The sequence below is a fragment of the Chiloscyllium plagiosum genome, unplaced genomic scaffold (assembly GCF_037043375.1).
Source record: "Chiloscyllium plagiosum isolate Xiang-an unplaced genomic scaffold, Cpla_swu_hap1 HiC_scaffold_12, whole genome shotgun sequence".
Classification (NCBI taxonomy): domain Eukaryota; kingdom Metazoa; phylum Chordata; class Chondrichthyes; order Orectolobiformes; family Hemiscylliidae; genus Chiloscyllium; species Chiloscyllium plagiosum.
In genome coordinates, this window is record NW_028270150.1 from 69,624,821 (window position 1) to 69,647,012 (window position 22,192).

The following is a 22,192-nucleotide window of genomic DNA, read 5'->3' on the forward strand; positions in this document are numbered from 1 at the left end:
TTTTTAAAACACCACGTTGTCTCATTTCTGTAGTGGTTTCCAACCTTTGCAGTATCAAGGCACACAACAATTCCATGGCAGGCCTTCTCCTGCGCATGCACAGTGATGTATGTCTGAGCATGTGGATGGTTAAACCTCCGTGCATGTGCAGTATTGGAAGTCCATGCATGTGCGGTTCCAGAAGATAACACATTTGCAGTCAACAGGGGCAGCTCACACCAGTAGATACTGCCTTCAATAGCAGCCATTGAGGTTCTGAAGTAGATTGGTAGCATGGTCAAGGCCTCAAAACTCAGGGAAAGTGGTGGTATTTCCCAAAACTTTCATGGTACACTTCTCACCTTGTCATAGTACACTGGTTTAAAAAACCATTGCTGTAGACTGTAATTTCTGCTTCTTCAGCAGAGGTAACTGGCCTATTAGGATAGTTTCACAATCAGGACTCCCACCCACCTTCCGAGGACCCCTTCGCCCACCTCCAACACACTGCATCCACCTGGACACCCCGCCCTGGCCTATTACCTGCCCTCGACCTCTTCATTTCCAACTGCCGGCGGGACATTAACCACCTCAACCTGTCGACCCCCTCCCCCACTCCAACCTCTCACCCTCACAACGCGCAGCCATCCAATCCCTCTGCTGTAATCCTAACCTCACCATTAAGCCAGAGGATAAAGGGGGCGCAGTGGTAGTCTGACACACTGACCTCTACACTGCTGAAGCCAAACGCCAACTCGAGGACACCTCTTCCTACTGCCCCCTCGACCATGACCCCACCCCCCATCACCAAACCATCATCTCCCAGACCATACAGAACCTCATCACCTCAGGAGATCTCCCACTCACAGCTTCCAACCTCATAGTCCGGGAACCCCGCACTGCCCCGTTCTACCTCCTTCCCAAGATCCACAAGCCTGACCACCCTGGCTGACCCATTGTCTCAGCATGCTCCTGCCCCACTGAACTCCTCTCTACTTACCTCGACACTGTCCTATGCCCCCGAGTCCAGGAACTCCCCACATACGTTCGAGACACCACCCACGCCCTCCACCTCCTCCAAGACTTCTGTTTCCCCGGCCCCCAACGCCTCATCTTCACCATGGATATCCAATCCCTCTACACCTCCATCTGCCATGACCAGGGCCTCCAAGCCCTCTATGTTTTCCTCTCCAGACGTCCCCAACAGTACCCTTCCACTGACATTCTCATTCGTTTGGCCGAACTAGTCCTCACCCTTAACAATTTCTCCTTTGAATCCTCCCACTTCCTCCAGACCAAAGGGGTAGACATGGGCACATGTATGGACCCCAGCTATGCCTATCTCTTTGTTGGCTACGTAGAGCAGTTGATCTTCCGTAATTACACCGGTACCACTCCCCACCTCTTCCTCCGCTACATTGATGACTGCATTGGCGCCACCTCGTGCTCCCACGAGGAGGTTGAGCAATTCATCAACTTCACCAACACATTCCACCCTGACCTTAAATTTACCTGGACCATCTCTGACACCTCCCTCCCCTTCCTGGACCTCTCCATCTCCATTAGTGACGACCGACTTGACACTGACATTTTTTACAAACCCACCGACTCCCACAGCTACCTGGATTACATCTCTTCCCACCCTATCTCTTGCAAAAATGCCATCCCGTATTCCCAATTCCTCCGCCTCCGCCGTATCTGCTCCCAGGAGGACCAGTTCCACCATAGAACACACCAGATGGCCTCCTTCTTTAGAGACCGCAATTTCCCTTCCCACGTGGTTAAAGATGCCCTCCAACGCATCTCGTCCACATCCCGTACCTCCGCCCTCAGACCCCACCCCTCCAACCGTAACAAGGACAGAACGCCCCAGGTGCTCACCTTCCACCCTACAAACCACCGCATAAACCAAATCATCCGCCGACATTTCCGCCACCTCCAAAAAGACCCCACCACCAGGGATATATTTCCCTCCCCACCCCTTTCCGCCTTCCGCAAAGACCGTTCCCTCCGTGACTACCTGGTCAGGTCCACACCCCCCTATGACCCACCCTCCCATCCTGGCACTTTCCCCTGCCACCGCAGGAACTGTAAAACCTGCACCCACACCTCCTCCCTCACCTCTATCCAAGACCCTAAAGGAGCCTTCCACATCCATCAAAGTTTTACCTGCACATCCACTAATATCATTTATTGTATCCGTTGCTCCCGATGCGGTCTCCTCTACATTGGGGAGGCTGGGCGCCTCCGAGCAGAGCGCTTCAGGGAACATCTCCGAGACACCCGCACCAATAAAGCAAACCGCCCCGTGGCTCAACATTTCAACTCCCCCTCCCACTCTGCCGAGGACATGGAGGTCCTGGGCCTCCTTTACCGCCGCTCCCTCACCACCAGACGCCTGGAGGAAGAACACCTCATCTTCCACCTCGGAACACTTCAACTTCAGGGCATCAATGTGGACTTCAACAGCTTCCTCATTTCCCCTTCCCCCACCTCATCCTAGTTTCAAACTTCCAGCTCCGCACTGTCCCCTTGACTTGTCCGGACTTGTCCGACCAGCCTAGCTCCTTTTCCACCTATCCACTCCACCCTGACCTATCACCTTCATCTCCTCCCCCACTCACCTATTGTACTCCATGCTACTTTCTCCCCACCCTCCTCTAGCTTATCTCTTCACGCTTCAGGCTCTCTGCCTTTATTCCTGGTGAAGGGCTTTTGCCCGAAACGCCGATTTTGCTGCTCGTCAGAATTGCTGTGCTCTTCCAGCACCACTGATCCAGAATCTGGTTTCCAGCATCTGCAGTCATTGTTTTTACCTATTAGGATAGTTACCTTGGCATTCTTATCATCTTTAAATTTAACCAATGCATGTCCTTTGACAAAATGCTCAATGTGCTGATGCATCTTTTATTATAAAGTTGTTATAAATCTGAAGCATTTCAATATTGTTTGTACTCTGCTGTTCCTTAAATGTGTATTTTTGCCTCTCATTCGCAAATGCTGCATAAAAATTCTCTTCCACAGAGATTCAAAAATTCTGTAATATGACAGTGCGGCAATGTTTTTTTGTTGGTATTTTTAAAGGTTATTTTGTGTTAAAATGTTTTAAATTATTCAACAAGTATTTAAATTACATTAACTGTATGTTCTGTTATGATTTACTACTTTCAAACATTTTAAATCTGTTTCTTTGCCATCTTTACACTGCTTTCAGGGATTCCTGCCTTTGTCAGGACTTCCTTGTCTTTTTAAACTATCAAAATGTTGGCTATACACATATTTCAGGGCTTTTCTGGTCTTCTACAGCTAAGATAGATTTTTCTTGATTCATCCCTAGTAAAATAGATATTTTCCTGTCTTTAATGATTTAAAACTCCAAGCCTTTCATTCTACACTAATTTTTAAAATAAACATCTCCAGCTGTGGCCTTCAAAACTTTTCTCGCTAAAATCACGGTTCCATCCTTTGCTCGACTCTTTCACTACATTGTGTTAATTTTTTTATTTTTCAGCTTAAATGCACTTTGCAGTTTTCCTGATTTTGTAGCTCTGGTCTAAATTTCTCTTCCAGGACATGCACTGTTCTTTGCCGGTGCACCTGTAAAGCACAATGTTGGTGGTGGCAATGCTCCTTGTGAGAGGCAAGGATTCTCTTTTTGGCCTTTTATTAATTTTCATAAAGTTGTTCCATTTTCCTCTGGCGATCTCCAATGTTAACTCCAAGAGCATTCAGTTGCTCCTTACAGAGTCTCCTTTGCTGAAAGCTTTATATTTTCTAAGTGTAGATAACTTTGGTCTCTTTTACTAGCCTATACTCTTGCTCCTTATCAACTTCTAAATGAACTTCTGCCTTTGGACTGCTGCATGTACCTTTGCGTCACTTCTATGGTTGTTGCTGTTGCTCTCTTTCAGGAATTGTGTCTGACCCTCCTGACAAAGTTTGCTCTATAGGTGGTAAATTTATTTGCTTCAATATTTATTCTTTTCTTCTGGATTTTCTCTTTGTGATAGAGGTCAGATCTGCTGTCCGCAATCATGTGGTATTTTCCCAAATGTCCACTCCTCGTCCCTCTCCCAGTACTGAGTGAGGGTTGTTTTGAATTAATTTGCTGACACCTGTCCTCCTTTGTCTTTTGTTCACTTTAGGCCTATTTGCAGTGAGTGGAATATTTATTGCATTACATCAATAAGTACAACTACTTTTGGTCAGGCATAATTACTAGGACCTTAAGGAACTGAGGCACATACACCTTCACTTCAGAGTCTTTGGCAAACAGTTCTAAATACAAGCATTTGGAAATTGAATAGAAAAATACAATTCATTTGCGTTGGATTTTCATGAAACTTTGGGTTTTAGTTTGGTATGTTAATTTATTTTAAACAAGAAAATCACCATGACAGACAGTGAGGAGCATTTCTTTACCATTATTCAACATGTCTCAATTTTGTAATTTGTCAGTGACAAAATTTCATTGAAAATTATTTTTTGCTGACAGAACAATGGAAATCTGGCTTTGATCCAGAGCAGCCATCCCATTTCTATTCACAAATCAATGAAATATTATCCTCAAACTGACTCTTTTCACAAAGGTTTAAAGTTATTAACATTTAAATTTATTAATGTTTAATAAAAATTCATTCAATCTCTCAAGTAATCACCGTAGTGTCTCCCTGCCTTTCTTGTGATTAGAATATCAAATCAAGGCTATGGAAATGAAGTCCCAAAGCAGATTTCTGCCTGGAACCTCCAACCTTGCTGCTGAACTGTCTGACATATTTCCCTGTTGGACATTTGATGCCACTGAAACCTGACTGCACTGACGGCATTATTTCAGCATCCTTCTTGTATTCCTAAATTGGAAATTAATGGAGTGACTTTGGGTGGAAGGGGGAAGGTATGGAATTCAAAGTGAAGTCAAGTGTAGAGAAGGGCAGAAAAATGATACCAAAACCTTGCGTATTAAATAGGTAAGAATAAGTATCAGACTTTGCACTTGTGCCCTCTAAATGGTGGAGGTGGACAGGGATTAGATTAGATTACTTACAGTGTGGAAAACAAATAGTGCTTCCCAGTCTGAGATCAATAAATGTTTGATAAGTAGAATCATAGAGATGTACAGCACGGAAACAGACCCTTCGGTGCAACTTGTCCATGCCGACTAGATAACCCAACCCAATCTCATCCCACCTGCCAGCACCCGACCCATATCCCTCCAAACCCTTCCTATTCATATACCCATCCAAATGCCTTTTAAATGTTGCAATTACACCAGCCTCCACCACATCCTCTGACAGCTCATTCCATACACGTACCACCCTCTGCATGAAAAGGTTGTTCCTTAGATCTCTTTTATATCTTTCTCCACTCACCCTAAACCTCTGTCCTCTAGTTCTGGACTCCCCCACTTCTGGGAAAAGACTTTGTCTATTTATCCTAATCATGCCCTTCACGTAAGATTATTACTTATAATAATGATAGTAATAATAATAATAACGGAGGTTAAGAAAGCAGAGTTAATGCTTTGGTTCTGAAGAAGGATTACTGGATTCAAAACATTAACTGATTTCTCTCCACAGATGCCGCTAGACTTGCTGAGTTTCTCCAGCAATTTCTGCTTTAGTTTTGATTTCCAGTATCCACAGCTCTTTGTTTTACTAAAGATCAATGTTAGTTTTGCATTGACTCATTTTCAGTGCGCTCATATATCTGTTAGACTATCATGATTAAAAATATTAGATTTAATCACTCGTTCTTGATAGTATTCCTTCTGTTACTTCCTTCTGCTTTGGCAAATAGGGCAAAAATATTTGGGTGAGAGGGCAAATGTATCTGGAGAAGTAGGAACAGTGTTGGTGAAAAACTGCCTGTCCACATATCTGGAGGAATGCTAGTTTTGGGAGTTCACAATTTAAAAACTGTTATTAGATTTAGCTAAATCAGCAGAAGGTAAATGTAAAGTCACCATAGTCCTGCCTCACCATAGTCCTACCCTCTCATTAGAGAGAGAGAGAGAGAGAGAGATGATTGGTGGTGTCACTCTGAATCACAAATCAGCCATCCAGCCACCCAAGCCAACCAATCCCCAAGGAAATGGTGAACTGCGCTAAGGAAAAGTAATGCTGCTATGAACAACTGAAGAATTTACCAGCACACTGTGATGCAAACTCTGATTGCAGCTTGGTAATAAAGTGCATTGCCCTCGTTTGCCATGCCATGATGAGAGTTGATCACCATCATTTCCCATTTTGAGATCGTAAGGAAATGGCATTTAGATTGTAGGCCATGTTTGCTTCTCTACAGGATTTAATGCTAAACAGCATTATTTTCACCATCATGCCATCTTGCAAATGAAGCATGCTGATGCATTCTGAAAAAAATTATAAAAGTTGCATGCATCTCTGTCATCCAAATCAAGATGAGTCAAAATCTCCTCCAATTAATCACTGGAATAATCAAAACTATTGCCTTTAGCTTCTGGCACAAATTCTGCTCTCTAAGCCTCAATACCAGATCTTTCCATGGCACTGTCTGAAATTAATCAGATTGTTCACATACTTGGCATCTTATTTGACCTTGAGCTGAACTTCTGACCCCACATGTCTTGGACATGAAAGACTTAATATAAATGGCAAGTCATTGTTCCTAAGAATTTAAAAAAAACTAAAGAAGTTTCCTGAAGATGGTACACTGTCAAACTGGTATTTTTCAAAAATATACTGTACTTTAAAGCTACAAAGGATTAAAAGGCAGAGAAAATATTCACAATAAGAAAAAAGGTAGAACTGTTTTTCTGTGCATTGCAAATTAATTAATTCATAATCTCCATCATTCCTTGAACCACATAGACCTCTATTTATAAGATAAAGTCATTTTGCACTCATACTTACGCAGGTACAGTCAATCACAAGTCAGGGAAGGTTCAATTCGTCACAAAAAAGCATGCTCATATCAAGGATTCTTGTCAGAAAGACACTTTTCCACAATTACTAATTGATCCCAGAGCCAACACAGGGACAAATTGCTTCTAAACCACATGCTTTTAAGTGTAAAAAGCTATAAAGCATGGCAGGGTAACTTTCTAAAAACTACAAGCAAAATCTATTAGACAACAAGCAATTAGATATCTCACTCTGATGACCTTAGTTTACTTCCGATCACAGTCTTTGCACTGTAATAAAAAAAAAGACTTGCTTAGAAAAATGATACACTGGTATAAGGAAATAAGTCCCATGAAAAGAGTAAAGAAAATGTATGTGTCTAATTAACTTCTAATGTGGCAGCCTGAATTCCCAGGACAACTTTGTCAGTCAACCTTTAAATATTGTGCCTCCTTAATTTAACAGCAACCTGAATGGATTTGCTCGATTTCTGACTTTTAATTGCATTTGTTATGTAGAATCATTCCAGTCTCATTTATATATTTGGTTAAATGCAATATGACAGAAATAAAATGTGTCCCATCAAATGAATTCAGTGTAATAGGTGTAGGTTTTACACATGCATTTTTAGAAATCTTTTATAAAAAGTCAGCATCACTGCAAAGGCCAGCATTTATTGCCCAGCCCTAATTGCCCTTGAATTGGGTAGTTTGCTAAACCATTTCAGACTCAACCAGATTGCTGTTGATCTGGAATCACATGCAGACCAGACTAGGAGAGGATGGCAGATATCCTTTCTTAATGGACATTAGTGAACCAAATGAGCAAATAGAAGAAAAACAAAATGATGGTTTCATGGTAACTATTACTGAAACAAGCTTTTAATTCCAGATTTTGTTAATTTAAATTGCACCAACTTCCATAGTAGGATTTGACCCCATGTCACCACATGATGAGCGCTGAGTCTCTGGATTACTAGTTTGGTGACATTTAACACTATACTGCCATTTCTCCTGAAAAGTTACATGTGTTTCATGTGTCTTTCTTCTTTGCAAAGAGACCCAGTAAAATTGGGCTTCTTGTATGCTGGCCTTAGTGAAACTGCCAAGTTTACTTTAGTCCCAAGCATTGGGCACCGTAGCAACTACAGACCCAACAGAAAATCAGCTTCAGTCCATTTGGATATTCAAGTCATAAAAACAGTTTGATAATGATTTGAGTGCTTAACTTTGGGTAAAGAAGTGTTAAGATATAAGAGAGTTTGTGTGTCTCCTCAGTAGTTTAGGTGCAGTGTGCCTGGTTCGCTCGCTGTCCAAAGGGAGAGCGTGTATCTGATTGTCTCGATGCTGTCTCTGTGCATGCTTCTCTGATGGTCTAGATACATCTAATATGTATGTGATTGAGTCCCTTCTTGCCTCGACGCAGAAGGTAGGTGCAGTTTTTAAAAAATAATTTATGGACATTGGTCAACATTTATTGCCCCTCCAAAATTATCCTTGAAAAAGTGGTGATGAACTGCCTTCTTGACCAATATAGTCCTTGAAGTTAGATACTCCTCAGTGCCATTAGACAGGAAGCTCCAGCATTTTGATTCAGTGACAGTGAAGATGAGGCAATACAGTTTCAAATCAAAATGGTGTATGTCTTAGTGGAGAAATTGCAGGAGGCAGTGCCCCCATCTATCTGTTGCCCTTGTAATATGGGTCATTAATTTGGAAGGTGATGTTGAGGGTGACTTGGTGAGTGTCTGCAGTTCATCTTTCAAATGATTCATACTACTGCCACTAAGCATCAATGGTGGAAGAACTGCATGTTCCAAATAATGGACCTGATGCCAAATAAGTGGGCTGTTTTGTCCAGGATGGTGTCAAATTTCTTAAGTGTTGTTGGAGCTACATTCATTCTCAGACAGTATTCCAGCACACCTTTCAATTGTACCTTGATTTTAAGATGGATAGACTTTAATGAGTTAATAGGTGAGTTACTTATTGCAGAATTCTTAGCACCAGCCAGCTCTCATATTTACGTAGCTAGTCCAGTTCAGTTTCTGATCAATTGTACTGCCCAAGATATCAATAGTAGGGGATGCAGGCATGGTAATACCATTGAATGCCAAGAGAGAAAAAAATTAGATTCCCTTTTATTGGAGAAAATTATCACATCTGTATGCATGACTGAGTCTGTGACTGTCCTGACGCAATGTGAGATCAACAATTATGTTGCTGTTGTATCTTATTGGTTCAGAATCAGGAAGTCCTACATCCCTAATCTTATCCTGGCAGTAATCAATATGAATGAGACTTAAGTCTGAAAATTTAGAAAAAGGGATATTCATTTTTCCGTATAGAAGTGTGAAGGTAGCAAATGAATAGCTGTCTCCTAGAATCTGAACTAAAACAGTGCAATAGAATATTTGTCTTTTTAATGTTCTTGAATAGCATATTTTAACAAGTTACTACCCATTTATCTATTTCAAATATGACCTACAAAGCTGTGCAGTATTGGGAGCTGGGTGCCAAGTACATATTTTTAAAACTGTCTCCATACTGGCTATGTGAATCAGTCAAAGTGCTGTTCATTTTCGAGAGAGTTCGGCTTAGGTGCTGGTCACTCCACCTCCTAACTTGGAAAATAATGTCAGTATAGGTTTTGGCCCACAACTGGACAAAAATGAATACAAGCAACTTGGTAATTTTAATAAACTAAATTAATTTAAAATGTATTTATTCTATTGATTTTAAGATAAATGAGTATTGGGGAAATTCATCTAACAAAAAATTGCCAACTATATTTGGAGAATGTATTTTGTGGCTTTATGTTAGAGCAACCAGGAAAGGACACAATGTGTTCTCTTTGGTTCTTCATCACATCACTGAGAATGAAATGGATTTATTTATTGTGTTTTCTTTATTCCATAAAATTCTTGGATTTGGAATGTACCTCCTGATATTACATACATTTAAATGGGAAAAGTTGCTTCAATATTAGTGGCTCCGATTTAAGTGGTGGTTTCCATTTCTATTACTTGAAATTGAGTCTTTCTGTTAAATGTGAATTCCCGTTGTCAATTTGTGAAGCTTCAGTTTATGAAATTGGCATTTGGAAGATTTTAAATTAAGTTTCTACAGCTGCCTTTATGTTGCTCTGATGCTTGTGCCAGTCAAGGTTCAATTCAGCAAGTAGTTGGAAAGTTCTGCTACAAGTGCATCTTTAGAGGTGCATACAGCTTTACTACAACCGCAAGTTAGAATGGGGCATCACTGACACAGGTCTTAGAGCAAGATAGAAGCAATTTTTTCAGACCATCTGTAATACTGCCTCTATTTCTATGAGCTTTCAGTTTTATACTTAACAAGAACATTACATTCCTTTTTAAGATGTAATGTACAGTTTTAAAAGTAGCACTTACTTGATATAGTAGGGCACTTTGTTGGGTGATATCGCTCGCTCCCAAGGACCTTGGACAGAAGCTGAAAACAAGAAACCAAAAGAAAAGGTTAATCCTAGAGTAAATAAGAAGAATACATTAATCATTAAAATGACTGTTTTTACACTCAGCTCAGCAGATCTTCATCTATTTGCTCAGCTGCTCGTGAAGAAGGGAAGGATTAACTTAGCGGACTGAGAAATTTTTCTATAACCTGCTTGAAATTGAACTCTTTCAACCACAAAAATAATGGTTGAACTCATGGTTTGCAAACCTGGAGAGTCAATAATTACAGTGTGCATTGCTTTTAATGCCACCATCACATTTCACAGCAAGAAAACAAACAATAAAAGCATGTTTAATAAATCACCAGTCAAGGAATGTCATTGTGTTATTGTTATCATAACTATAGGATCAGTATGATGCAATAGACACAAAACAAACTTTCTGTAAAATATTATGAATAAAATCATCTAAAAGCAAAATAAAGTTCACTGGTCTTGTTTAACTAAGTATTTATTCTGACGAAACTGCAAATATGCAAATATTCAAGTGGAAAATCAAAATCTTTGAAGGTCACAATTTCAGTTGTTCCAAAGTCACTTCAGTGATGGAAAGTCTGGATGTGAGTTCCACTCTAGAACCTGATCTCTGAGTGAGTGTTGAATTATCAGGTGTACTGTCTTTCAGAGGAAACCTTTAATTAAGGCTAGTCCAGCTCACTGACATGGCTGGGAAATTGGCTAAGTGGCAATCGATGAAAAGTGGGGATAGTGGGTAGGTACACAAATTGGCAGGTTGTGACCAATGGTGTCCCAAAATGGATCTGTGTTAGGGCTTCAATTAATTGCCTTGTTTATTAATTACTTGGATAATGTCATATATCCAAATTTGCTGATGACACAAAAGCGAGACAACATTGTAGACAGTGCAGATGACAGCAATAAATTACAAAGAGATATTGATAAACTAAGCAAATGGGCGAAATTGTAGCGGATAGAGTTCAATATGGGATGTCAACCCTTTTGGATCAATAAAAGATATATTAAGGCTTTCTCGATGATATGAAGTTAAATGCAGTGGATAATCAGAGACTTGGAAGTTTGGGTCAGTAGGTCTTTAAAATGTCCCAGATAGGTGCAAAAAAAATCAAGAAACCTAATGGAATGGTGGCCTTTATATCTAGAGAACTGGAGTACAATGTTACTGAAATTATGCTGCACTTGAAGTACTGTAAGCAAAACTAGGCACCACACCTTAAGAAGGGTATATTGGCTTTGGAGAGAGTACAATGTAAGTTTACAAGAATGGTATCTGGACTTCAGGGTTTAAGTTATGATGAGAGATTATACAAAGTAGGCCTGTTTTTTTTCTAGAATTTAGAAGGTTAAGGGGTGATCTCATCAAAGTTTTCAAGATATTAACAGGAAAAGACAGTCATGTTTACTGATGTTAAATAATACAGATTTAATCAATGTCCTCATTTCTTTTAAAGAAAGAAAACTATGTGGTCAGTCTGTAGGAGCATTTATAAGTCTTAATACAAATGCTAATCAGAAGATCTACTATTCACCACAGACAGATTTCTAACATCTTACAGTGCTAATATGGACACTTTTTTTACAGAGCAGCTACAGTGTTGACAAAAAAACTGTACCTGCTCATCTAATGCACATTTCCAAATGGTTAAGATCACTACAATCTAGCAAGTACAAAATATCTCCGATAGTCTGCAGCATTATGCAATGTTTGTTTACAGAGTACCAATAAATGTTGCTATTTTGTGAATAGAAATGAAAGATTTGCATTTATATAAACCTCAAGATGTTCAAAATGTTTTTGAGATAATTTATGCTAATGTCATCTATGGCACATTTGAAGAATTATAAAAACTCCAGTGGTGCAAGCAGTCCTTCATTGCATTTTCTGCCACACCAAAGTTACCATTGCTGGCAACTTGTTAAAGTAAATATACTTTAAGTTGCCTGGAGAGTTCTACTCAGAAAGCACTCTGAGCTGTCAGGTGACAATGACCAAAATGTAAACAGGAGAATATGCATCCGCCAATCCTTCTAATTTATTCAAACCATACACAAAGCATCACTACGATGGCAGCGAACTGAGAAACAAATGTCAATAAATGTTAGTCTCAAATTTCACCTTTCGCCACTGACGATAACCAAGTTTGTGGTGGGGGTTAAAATGCTTATAGAAGCTTTCTCACCTGATCTTCATAACATGCTATGTGGCAGAAGTGGTCAGTGTTCCAGGATGCAGAATATAAAACACTGATGGCTTCTTTTGTGAAGTCCAGTCTATCTGCAAACATTTTTCTTGCACACATGGACATACAAGTTCCAATCTGTACACCCTGGCATAGGGTTTCTAATGGGTGGGCAGTATATGTTTCTGCTACCATTTGGGCAGGCAATGTGATGATCCCAATCCCACTTTACCTCTCGCCCTAAAACTACCTGAAATTTGTGTCATAACAATGTTCTCTCTGAAGTGTGTGGTCATTCAACAATCAGGAAGTTCCCACAAAAGCAAACCGCGAGTTGGTACTTTTAAAGTAACTGTGCAGAAATGTAAAGATCATGCCTCTTAAATAAATTTCCACAAGTTGAGGAAAATCTAGCTTATGGAATGAAAATTAATGGAACAATTCGATCATGGATTTCTATCCTTGACCCCAACTATTACTCTGTGCCACCTTGACCTCTGTCTGATTTGAAGTTTGTCAAAAGAAATCATCACACAGCACACATCTGAGACAACCTAAGTACGACTGAAAAGAAAACGCACACCTTTTTCCAAGCTGTTCATCTTGTACTCATCAGGACATTCACAAGAATGCCAATGTAAAGTATCATAATGCCTGCTGATGGTAATATTGAGATAAATCAGTTTCCAGCAAGAAACCTGGTTTGACAATGTGATTTTTTTCAATTTAATTACCATGGTATTCAGTCACTAAACATATTCACATAAAGCTGATTTTAACAAAAGAATATAGTTTATTACTCAAAGTGAAAGGAATAAAAGCTAAATATTTAAAACAAATGGAAAGATCTTATCATAAATAGCAAACTCAATGACTCAACTCTTTTTCCCAGCAATATTCTCTGCACACCCTCAGCTGCAGTGAAGTATCGCTCCTTGGCAGGTGTAATAGTTGTTGAAGAAGGCAAATGGTAAGTTGGTCTTCATGGTGAGAGGGTTCCACTACAGGAGCAGGGATGTCTTGCTCCAACTACACCTGGAGTATCATCTGCAGATTTGCTTGCCTTATTTGAGGAAGGATGTTCTGATTACTGATGGAGTGCCATAAAGTTTTACAAACTGATTCCTGGGATGGCAGGTCTGATATATGCAGAGAGACTAGATAGGCTAGGACTGTATTTTGTAGCAATTAAAAGAATGAGGGGAAGCCTCAGAAAACTTAACATTCTAATAGGACCAGAAAAAGTAGGTGCAAGAAGGATATTCTCAACAACTGGGGAATCCAGAACCAGGACAAGGGGCTTAATCTTTTAGGACAAAGATGAGAAGGAACCTCTTCACCTGGAGAGTCACAAGCTTGTGGAGATCTCTGCCACAGCAAACACTGAACATAGTTCAGGGCAAAACACTGAAGATTTTCAAGAAAGGTGTCGACATAGTTCTGAGGATTAAAGGAATCAAAGGATATGGGGAGAAAATGGGAGCAGTGTACTGAGTAGGAGCAGGCTTGAAGGGCTGAATGGGCTGTTTCTGCTCCTATATTCCATGTTTCTCTCTTTACTCTTCCATTGCTCACTTAATTGTTGAGGTTGCAAGTGTTTCCTTTTGGTGATTTTCTGCATATGCACCACATGTGAATCTCTCAATCTCTTTCTGAGACATGTAGGAGAGGCAATTTGTTGACTTTTCTATGACTAAGTCTACATTGTGTTATCTGTTGAACATTATGTCTGCTGCTAGAGCATTTTATTCTGAACTGAATCTGCTTTAGGCCTCTGGCTCTTCTTTCTCTCGGTCATAAAAGTTCAACAAAAGTTAAACACTTCAGCAATTAACCCACCATTAGCTTCTTTAATCATTTAGCTAAACTCACATTTTTTAAAAAAAAGTTAATTCAAAACATCTCTGGTTCGATTAAAGTGAAGCAAGTGTTCAAAGAAAATGAAAGATTTAGTTTAGTGAAGCGAAAATCAATGTAATTGGAATATAAAGTATGTGAAATAAATATTTTTAATTTTATTCTCCCCATTATGTTATATTTATATACTCTTGTGAATGGAAAAAATTATAAAATTTAACATATTGTTTTACATGCAGAAAGCACTTCCAGAATGTGACTGGAGGACCACTTCAGAATATCAAAAATCTAATACTTACTGGACAGGAAGTGTTGGGATGTAGGACCAAAATCTCTATGTGCTTCATGCAACTGCTTCAAGCGTTCATCTATGGATATCTGAAAAGAAAGAGAAGGAATTATTAGAGTGGCTGAAAGGATATATCCAACTGCTATTTTTATTAATTGCAAAAGAACATTTCCTCATTGACAAGGTTGTCAAGGAGTTAAAATGTGAATATCGTCGTACACCAATCTTCACTTTCTGTGACCAATAAATTTTCATCTAATTTTCTTCACGAGGCTAAAATCTTTCGACAAACCCTATGACAAGTAACTAAAAAAGATCAATGGGAGAATAACTTTAATGGGATTTATCTTCCTTTCTCCTTCCAAGTTCCTTATATTCTGATAAGAAAGATTATAAGTACATGTTTAGAAGTGTCACCACTAGGACTTACTTGGCATCTATAGTTATAGTGACACAATCTCTGGCCAAAAATGAAAATTTCAACTTATATTTACAGTAAATTTGACTGAAAGTTGTGGTAGATTATGAAAATACAATACGTGAGTTGGTAAGGGGCGACACGGTGGCACAGTGGTTAGAATTGCTGCCTCACAGTGCTAGAGACCCGGGTTCAATTCCTGCCTCAGGTGACTATCTGTGTGGAGTTTGCACATTCTCCCCATGTCTGCGTGGGTTTCCTCTGGGTGCTCCGGTTTCCTCCCACATTCCAAAAATGTGCCGGTTAGGTGAATTGGCCATGCTAAATTGCCTGTAGTGTTAGGTGAAGGGGTAAATGTAGGGGAATGGGTTTGGGTGGGTTGCTCTTCGGAGGGTCGGTGTGGGCTTGTTAGGCCAAAGGGCCTGTTTCCACACTGTAAGTAATCTAATCTTAAAAAAATGCCATTTGTAGCACAGTCCTACCTCAAAATTATGCTACCCTGGTGAACTATGTGCCCACTGAACAGCAGAATCATCGTGCTTTAGACAGAGATCAGTGATTTCACAACTGTTGGAATCTCAGCTCAAAGAGTTTAAAGACTTTTTCTCTGTGAGCCCTAGGTATGGCATGACCATTACCGAAAACATACAATATGATTGTACCCAGGTTGCCAACAGGAGTAACAAGCCAAGGTGTTCAGTGGGTAAATCACCACAAAACAGCAGGGCTAACATCTGAACAATCTGGATTCAAGACAGTGGCTGCTAAAGATTGATACAGATTAATATCATTGCAGATCAATAATGCCAGGATAACAGACACAGAAATGTGTAACTCAATGCGAATGGTCACAAAGATGTTGCACATTTAAGGAAGAATCCCTTACTATATATAATAGAGGGTTTGGTCTTGCACTGAAGCAGGCAGGGAACATGTACATGCTTGCAGTCATTGACCCTCCATCTTTCAAGGGAACAAATTATTTTTCTCTCTTCGGTTTCCTCCCAAAGTCCAAAGATGTGCAGGTTAGGTGAATTGGCCATGCTAAATTGCCTGTAGTACTCGGTGCATTAGTCAGGGGTAAATGTAGGGGAATGGGACTCTGTGGGTTGCTCTTTGGAGGGTCGGTGTGGACTTGTTGACCAAAGGGCCTGTTTTCACACTGTAGGGAATCTAATCTTCTACTGCAGGTCAACATCAGAGACGGTGAAGAATTCCTGACAGTGAGAAAAACCCATACCTGTGACCTCTTGAGCTATAGTGTGCACAGCTAACTCAGATATTACTAATGATACCCACCAATTAGAAGAAGCCCAAAACGTAAAAGGCTAGAGTCACAGTAACTTTCTGAGTCACACACAGCTCTGTAATTATCCTAATGCCAGGCTTCAACCATCTTCACTTGTGATGTTCATCAATGACCTTTACTTCATCAGAAGTTCAAATGTTTATTTTCCTGTTTTCAATATTCTGTTCTCTTCATAGAGCCTCAGACAAGATACATGTGCAGTCCATGTCTGCACGCAGCAAGACCTGAACAATATTCCATTTTGGGCTGATGACGGGCATGTAACAGCCATGCCACACAATAACCACCTTCGACAAAGCAGTAATTGGCTGCTTATCCTGGGTCTGATCGGGTCGCATTTGGGTCTTTTACATGGCATTGTTAGGTCAAGGGTAGTTGAGACAGGTGGAGGATAGGGTTATCAGGTCTGGAGACTGCCAGAGGCTAGGGGGGGTTGTAGGAAGGAGAGGGCGATGCTAATATCGGTAGGTGGGATGTCATTGCTGAATCAGGAGTTCACTCAGGAGTTAGAGTACATTTATAAACCTCTAACTGCATTGGGATTTCTGCATAGCCAAAGTGCAACTCCAGTTTGTGTTGCTCCAACAACTCTGGCAATCAGAGTATCTGAGTCATTCTGTTTTCTGCACCAGGGATAACATCCTTTTTTTTCTCAAATTGGGATCTTTTACATTCACTCAAGAAGGTGGATAGGGACATGCTTTAACATCACGTCAGAGAAACAGTACCTCTGACAGTGCAGCATTCCCTCAGTACAGCAGTGGAGTGTCAGACTTGAACTTTGTTTTAAGATTCTGTATTGGAACTTGAACCCTTGGCTTTGTCACTCATTGATGACAATGCAACCAATTCAGCCACAGCTTTAATGATAAAAATGCTCTCAGATTGCAATTTTAGGGATAAATAGGATTTAATATTGATGAAGTCAGCATCGTGCTTGAACTATAACATGAACTATTGCAACCTGTACAATGTGACACAAACATCTCACACTGTGCAGAGTTTTAATTGTCTTGTGACTTACTTCCTATCGTTTCAATATTGTGTTTTACATGTAATATTTGCAAAATACATGCTTATTTAAGAATCAAAATACTCATAATCAGATCATTTGAATCCCCAATGAATCTTTGCCATAAAGATCACCACTGACCAAGATCTCTTTTAATAACATACTAAACTGCCTCAAACATTTGAAAGTGTGTTATTTTCCTGTTGGCTTTCAGCTGTCGCATCAACACAAAGCTTTTCTTAACAGATCAATATGGAATGTGATTCGATCTTCCTCCCTTTCTTTCATAGTAAAGCAAATTCAAATAGACAGTAGTCTCCTATCCAAAGATAACTACTGAAGTAAATTGCAAATGGATTACTATTGATGGAGTTCATAAAAAGCAAAAAGAATTCTGCCTTTTATTAACCTACAAAACACCAGATACTTGACATGCTGTATTATCCTTGATATTCTGAATAGGGTACAAGACTGAAATAAAACTTATCATCTTTAACAACCGTGCTTGAAGTTTTCACAACGGAGGATCAAGATCTTCCAATTGTTATACATTTTTATACTCTTGAAAAATATTAAGAATGATATTGGTTTAATGGCTGCTTTCTTACAAACTTTTCACTCTCCACCTTTTGGAAAGGCATTAGAGAACAATCTGGAGAACATTGATGTCTGGGCATTACAATCTTTTCACTTTAAATCGATTTTCTTGACCACTTTATAAAATGACCGCAAGCTGTTGTTCTAGTAGATTTTCTGAAGAATCTATTCTAAGATACAGACACAAGAAACTGCTGTCGCTACAGTCCTTTTTAACTAATCTGTGAGGACTGTGGACTGAATGATGGTCTAAACCTGAGCACAAATCCAACCTGAACTGAAAATAGACAAGGTTATCTCCCCAACTGCTCGACGTGTCACGACAGCTGTGTAAAATGAGTTTGAGGTTACTTGTCAGAGGACCCATAACCCAATTTCCAATCAATGTGAATATATAGTATAGAACACACAAAAATTAGAGTTCCAATGTAGAGATAGATGACCAAAATGGGTAATTCACAATGAGCACAAAGTTGAAACAAAGTGTTGGATCAAATGGATTGGAGTTTAACCTTGTTTCTGGCTACATCTGGTTTCTTTAATCCCGCATGTAAGTTTTCCATTTCTAATTTGAACATTCAGGTAACAGAACTCTCTCACATATCTGAGTTCAATGACCATCAAACTGTTTCAATGTACACTGTGAACTCCCAACAGAAAATGTTTCTACTGCTGGAAATTCTCACTGTCAGCATAAGGGGAATGTACTATGCTGAACTGTATAAAGGGCTGCAGCAGTATAAGCATGGAGATTAAGCAATATAAAGGGGACTTTAACCTGCTTATAAATTGAGTGAATCAAATTATTCTCAATAGTGTAGAAGAGGAATTCCTAGCGTGCATATGGGATGGCTTTCTGGAATCAACTGGAGAACAGGCCATTTTAGAATGAGAAAGGAATATTGGTAATGTAGCTGGGAGAATCCCCTTGGGGATAAGTGATGATAATATGATAGAATTCTATCAGATGGACAGTGAGGTAATTAATTCTGAGACGAGGGTCCTGAATCTTCATAAAGGAAACTACAATGGTATGAGGCATGAGTTGACTTTGATGGAGAAGAAAATGTTACTGAAAGGAATGACGGTGGCGAGGCAATGACAACCATTCAAAGAGTGAATGAGTGAAGTACAAAAAAAAATTATTTCTGTTTGGTGCAAGAGTGGAAACAGAACAGTGGCCCAACCATGGCTTACAATGGAAATGAGATAACATTAGATGCAAAAATGGGGTATACAAATTCACAAGATACAAGCAATAAAATCTGAGAATTGGGAATAGTTTAAAATGTAAGCAAAGGAGAACCAAAGGATTGATTAAGAAGGGGAAAATAGAGTATGAGAGTAAGCTTTCTGGGAACATAAGACTTAACTGTAAAAGTTTTTATAGTATGTGAAGAGTAAAAGATTAGTGAAAACTAAGTAGGCCCCTGACAATAAGAAGCAGGGGAATGTATAATTGGAACAAAGAAATGGCTGATGAACTAAGTTCATACTTTGTTTCTGTCTTCATTAAGGAAGATGTATATAATGTAACAGAAATGATGGTGAATACAGGGTTTAGTGACAAGGAGGAATCAAAACAAATCTGTATTAGTAGTGAAATGGTGTTGGAGAAATTGATGTGATTGAAGGCTGATAACTCTGTAGGATGTGGTAATCTACATGCCAGAGTATTTAAGGAAGTGGCCTAGAAATAGTTGATGAAATGGCAGTCATTTTTCAAAATGCTAAAGACTCTGGTACAGTTCATACAGACTGGAGGGTAGCTAATTTATCCCCACTATTTAAAAAGAGAGGTAGAAAGAAATTCAGGAATCATAGATCAGTGGTAAAATCAGACACTGTCAGCATGGATTTACAAAAGGGAAATCATGCTCAACAAATCTACTGGAATTTTTTGAGGATATAACTGATAGATGTTATGACTAAGCCAGACCACTCAAAACGTTCTTCAGCAGGCAGCCCAGACCATAACTTTGCAATTTGTTTCGATAAGTGTACAGTGAAAATTACCCTGAGCAAGTTAGCAAGGTTGACAAAATTACGGACTGAAATACAAAGAACACAATAAAGAACACCTACAGAACACAGTCAATCCAAACTAGACTTAATCATGCTGTTCCGAATATGCACAACAGCCCCAATAAACAAACCCTTTAAACACAGTAAAAATGAAACAAAGGCTTACAGGTCGAAGTTAGAAGGGCAGCAGGAGAGAGACTCAAGCAGCTGTTTCCATACAGCTCCACAGCTGAACTCCCAAATAAAGTTTGAACTAAACTGCCCAGCTAGAGAGCTGGCCACGCCCCCTTGACTTATACAGGTTACTTCAAAAAACTAAAGTCTCATCTGTTTATGTATAAACAAAAAAGGCCTCCAATACCCTTTTATCTCTATACCAAACCCAGTCGTTTTGGAGCCCAGAGTGTTTTACGACCCTCTGAAAAAAAAATCAAGGATACAGTACCCTTGAGAAAAGGATCAGCTTTTAGGAAAAAAAGACCAGCTTTGTGACATAGAATTAGGAGAGCCAGTCAATGTGGTTCATTTGGACTTTCAGATGGCTTTTGACAAAGTCTCACATAAACGATTCATGTATAAAATTAAAGTGCACAGGATTGGGACCTAGTGTATTGAGGTGGATACAAAATTGGTAGTTTTGACAGCAGACAGGAAACAAAGTAGGAATAAATGGGTCATTTTCAGAACAACATGTAGTGGCTAGTGGAATACCGCAGGGATTGGTACAAGGACCCCAGCCATTCACAATATATGTTAATGATTTAGATAAGGGAACAAAATGTAATATTCAAATATTTGCACATGACACAAAACTGGATGGAAGAGTGAGCTGCAAAGAGGATGCAGAGATGTTGCGGTGTGATTTGGACAGGCTGAGCAAGTAGGAACATGCATGGCAGTGCAGTAATACAGAGGTTATCCACTTCGGTAGCAAAAATAGGAAAGTAATTATTATTTAAATAGCTGTAAATTAACAGAGGGGATTGTCCAATGAGACCTGGGTGTCCTCATGCACCAGTCACTGCAACTAAGTGTGCAGGCACACTGGAGTTCAAAAGAATGAGTGGAGATCGCTTAGAAATGGATGAATTCTAACAGAACTAGAGAAGTTAGATCTACACATATACAAACAGCTGTACATAAAAACAGTCTGGGTCTTATGGCAGAGGTGAAGACTGGAAAGGCAGTTCTGTGGTCCCTGTCTGTAATGTTTGTTGAAATGATCCTTCTGCTGATCAGGACATTGCTCATTGATCTTGCTTCTCCAGGTACATGTAATCATTTGCAGGAGACACAAGGTGACTGGCTCATACTTATAAAGGTCTCTGAATTATTAACTAAATGTCACAGGTTTCAGTCACGTAGTTGTTGGCAGGAGGTCTTCATCATTGATAACTGGTGACCATTTTAGAGACCAGTTAGTGACGTGTTGCTGGTCAAATCTCTGTTCATACACAGCTCTCAGGCTCCAGATTGTCTGTAACTAGGCTTGCCCTAAAGCTTGAACTAACAGCTCTCTGAACAGCACTGACAATGAGAGTCAGTTAACTTGCTTTGAAAAAGTACAGAGATCCTTCAAAAATCCCTTGCTTTATTTAAACAATCCTTTTCCTGTTTTGGTTCTATAATTAAAAATAAAGAAAAATAAAAAGATACAGTCTTTACATTTGTCACTTATCAACTCAAGCCTGACTGTTGACTAGGTATGGTCAACATATGGATCTAGTCTGCTTCAGAAGAGTCTTGAATAATGCTGAACATTGTGTAATTAGCAGCAAACATCCCCATTTCTGATCTTATAATGGATGGAAGCTTATTGATGAAGCAACTGAGTATGGTTAGGCCTAGGACACTATTCTAAGAACTCCTTCAGATGTGATCCTGGACTGAGATGATGGAGCCTTAACAACCTCAACCAGCTCTGTCTAGATGTGTATCCATCAGAGGAGAGAGTTTTCTCCTCCATCTCCCATTCCTATTGACTCGCAGTTTGCTATGGCTCCCTGATGCCACAGTTGAAGTTGTCTAGATGACAAGGGTAGTCAATTTCACCTCATCTCTGGAATTCAGAATTTTTTTTATCAATGTTTACACCAAGGCTGTAATGAAGTCAGAAGCCAGATAGCCTTGATGGAGCCTGAACTGAGCACTGATGGACAGGTTATTCCTTTGAGAGT

General features: G+C 39.7%; 1 protein-coding gene across 11 annotated transcripts in view; it reads right to left on the reverse strand.

The window, feature by feature from the left end:
• dmd (dystrophin) overlaps window positions 1-22,192 on the reverse strand; it is a 2,003,576-nt gene that overhangs the window by 138,397 nt on the left and 1,842,987 nt on the right. For 7 of the 11 annotated variants that reach the window (XM_087992890.1, XM_087992895.1, XM_087992900.1 and 4 more), the window contains 3 exons: window positions 14,665-14,743; window positions 10,267-10,327; window positions 7,109-7,147 (listed from right to left, as the gene is read on the reverse strand). In XM_087992890.1, coding sequence (XP_087849016.1) covers window positions 7,109-7,147; window positions 10,267-10,327; window positions 14,665-14,743 — 179 coding nt within the window. The remainder of the gene's footprint in view (window positions 1-7,108; window positions 7,148-10,266; window positions 10,328-14,664; window positions 14,744-22,192) is intronic. The other 4 variants (XM_087992899.1, XM_043700737.2, XM_087992891.1 and 1 more) reach the window with 2 other exon arrangements.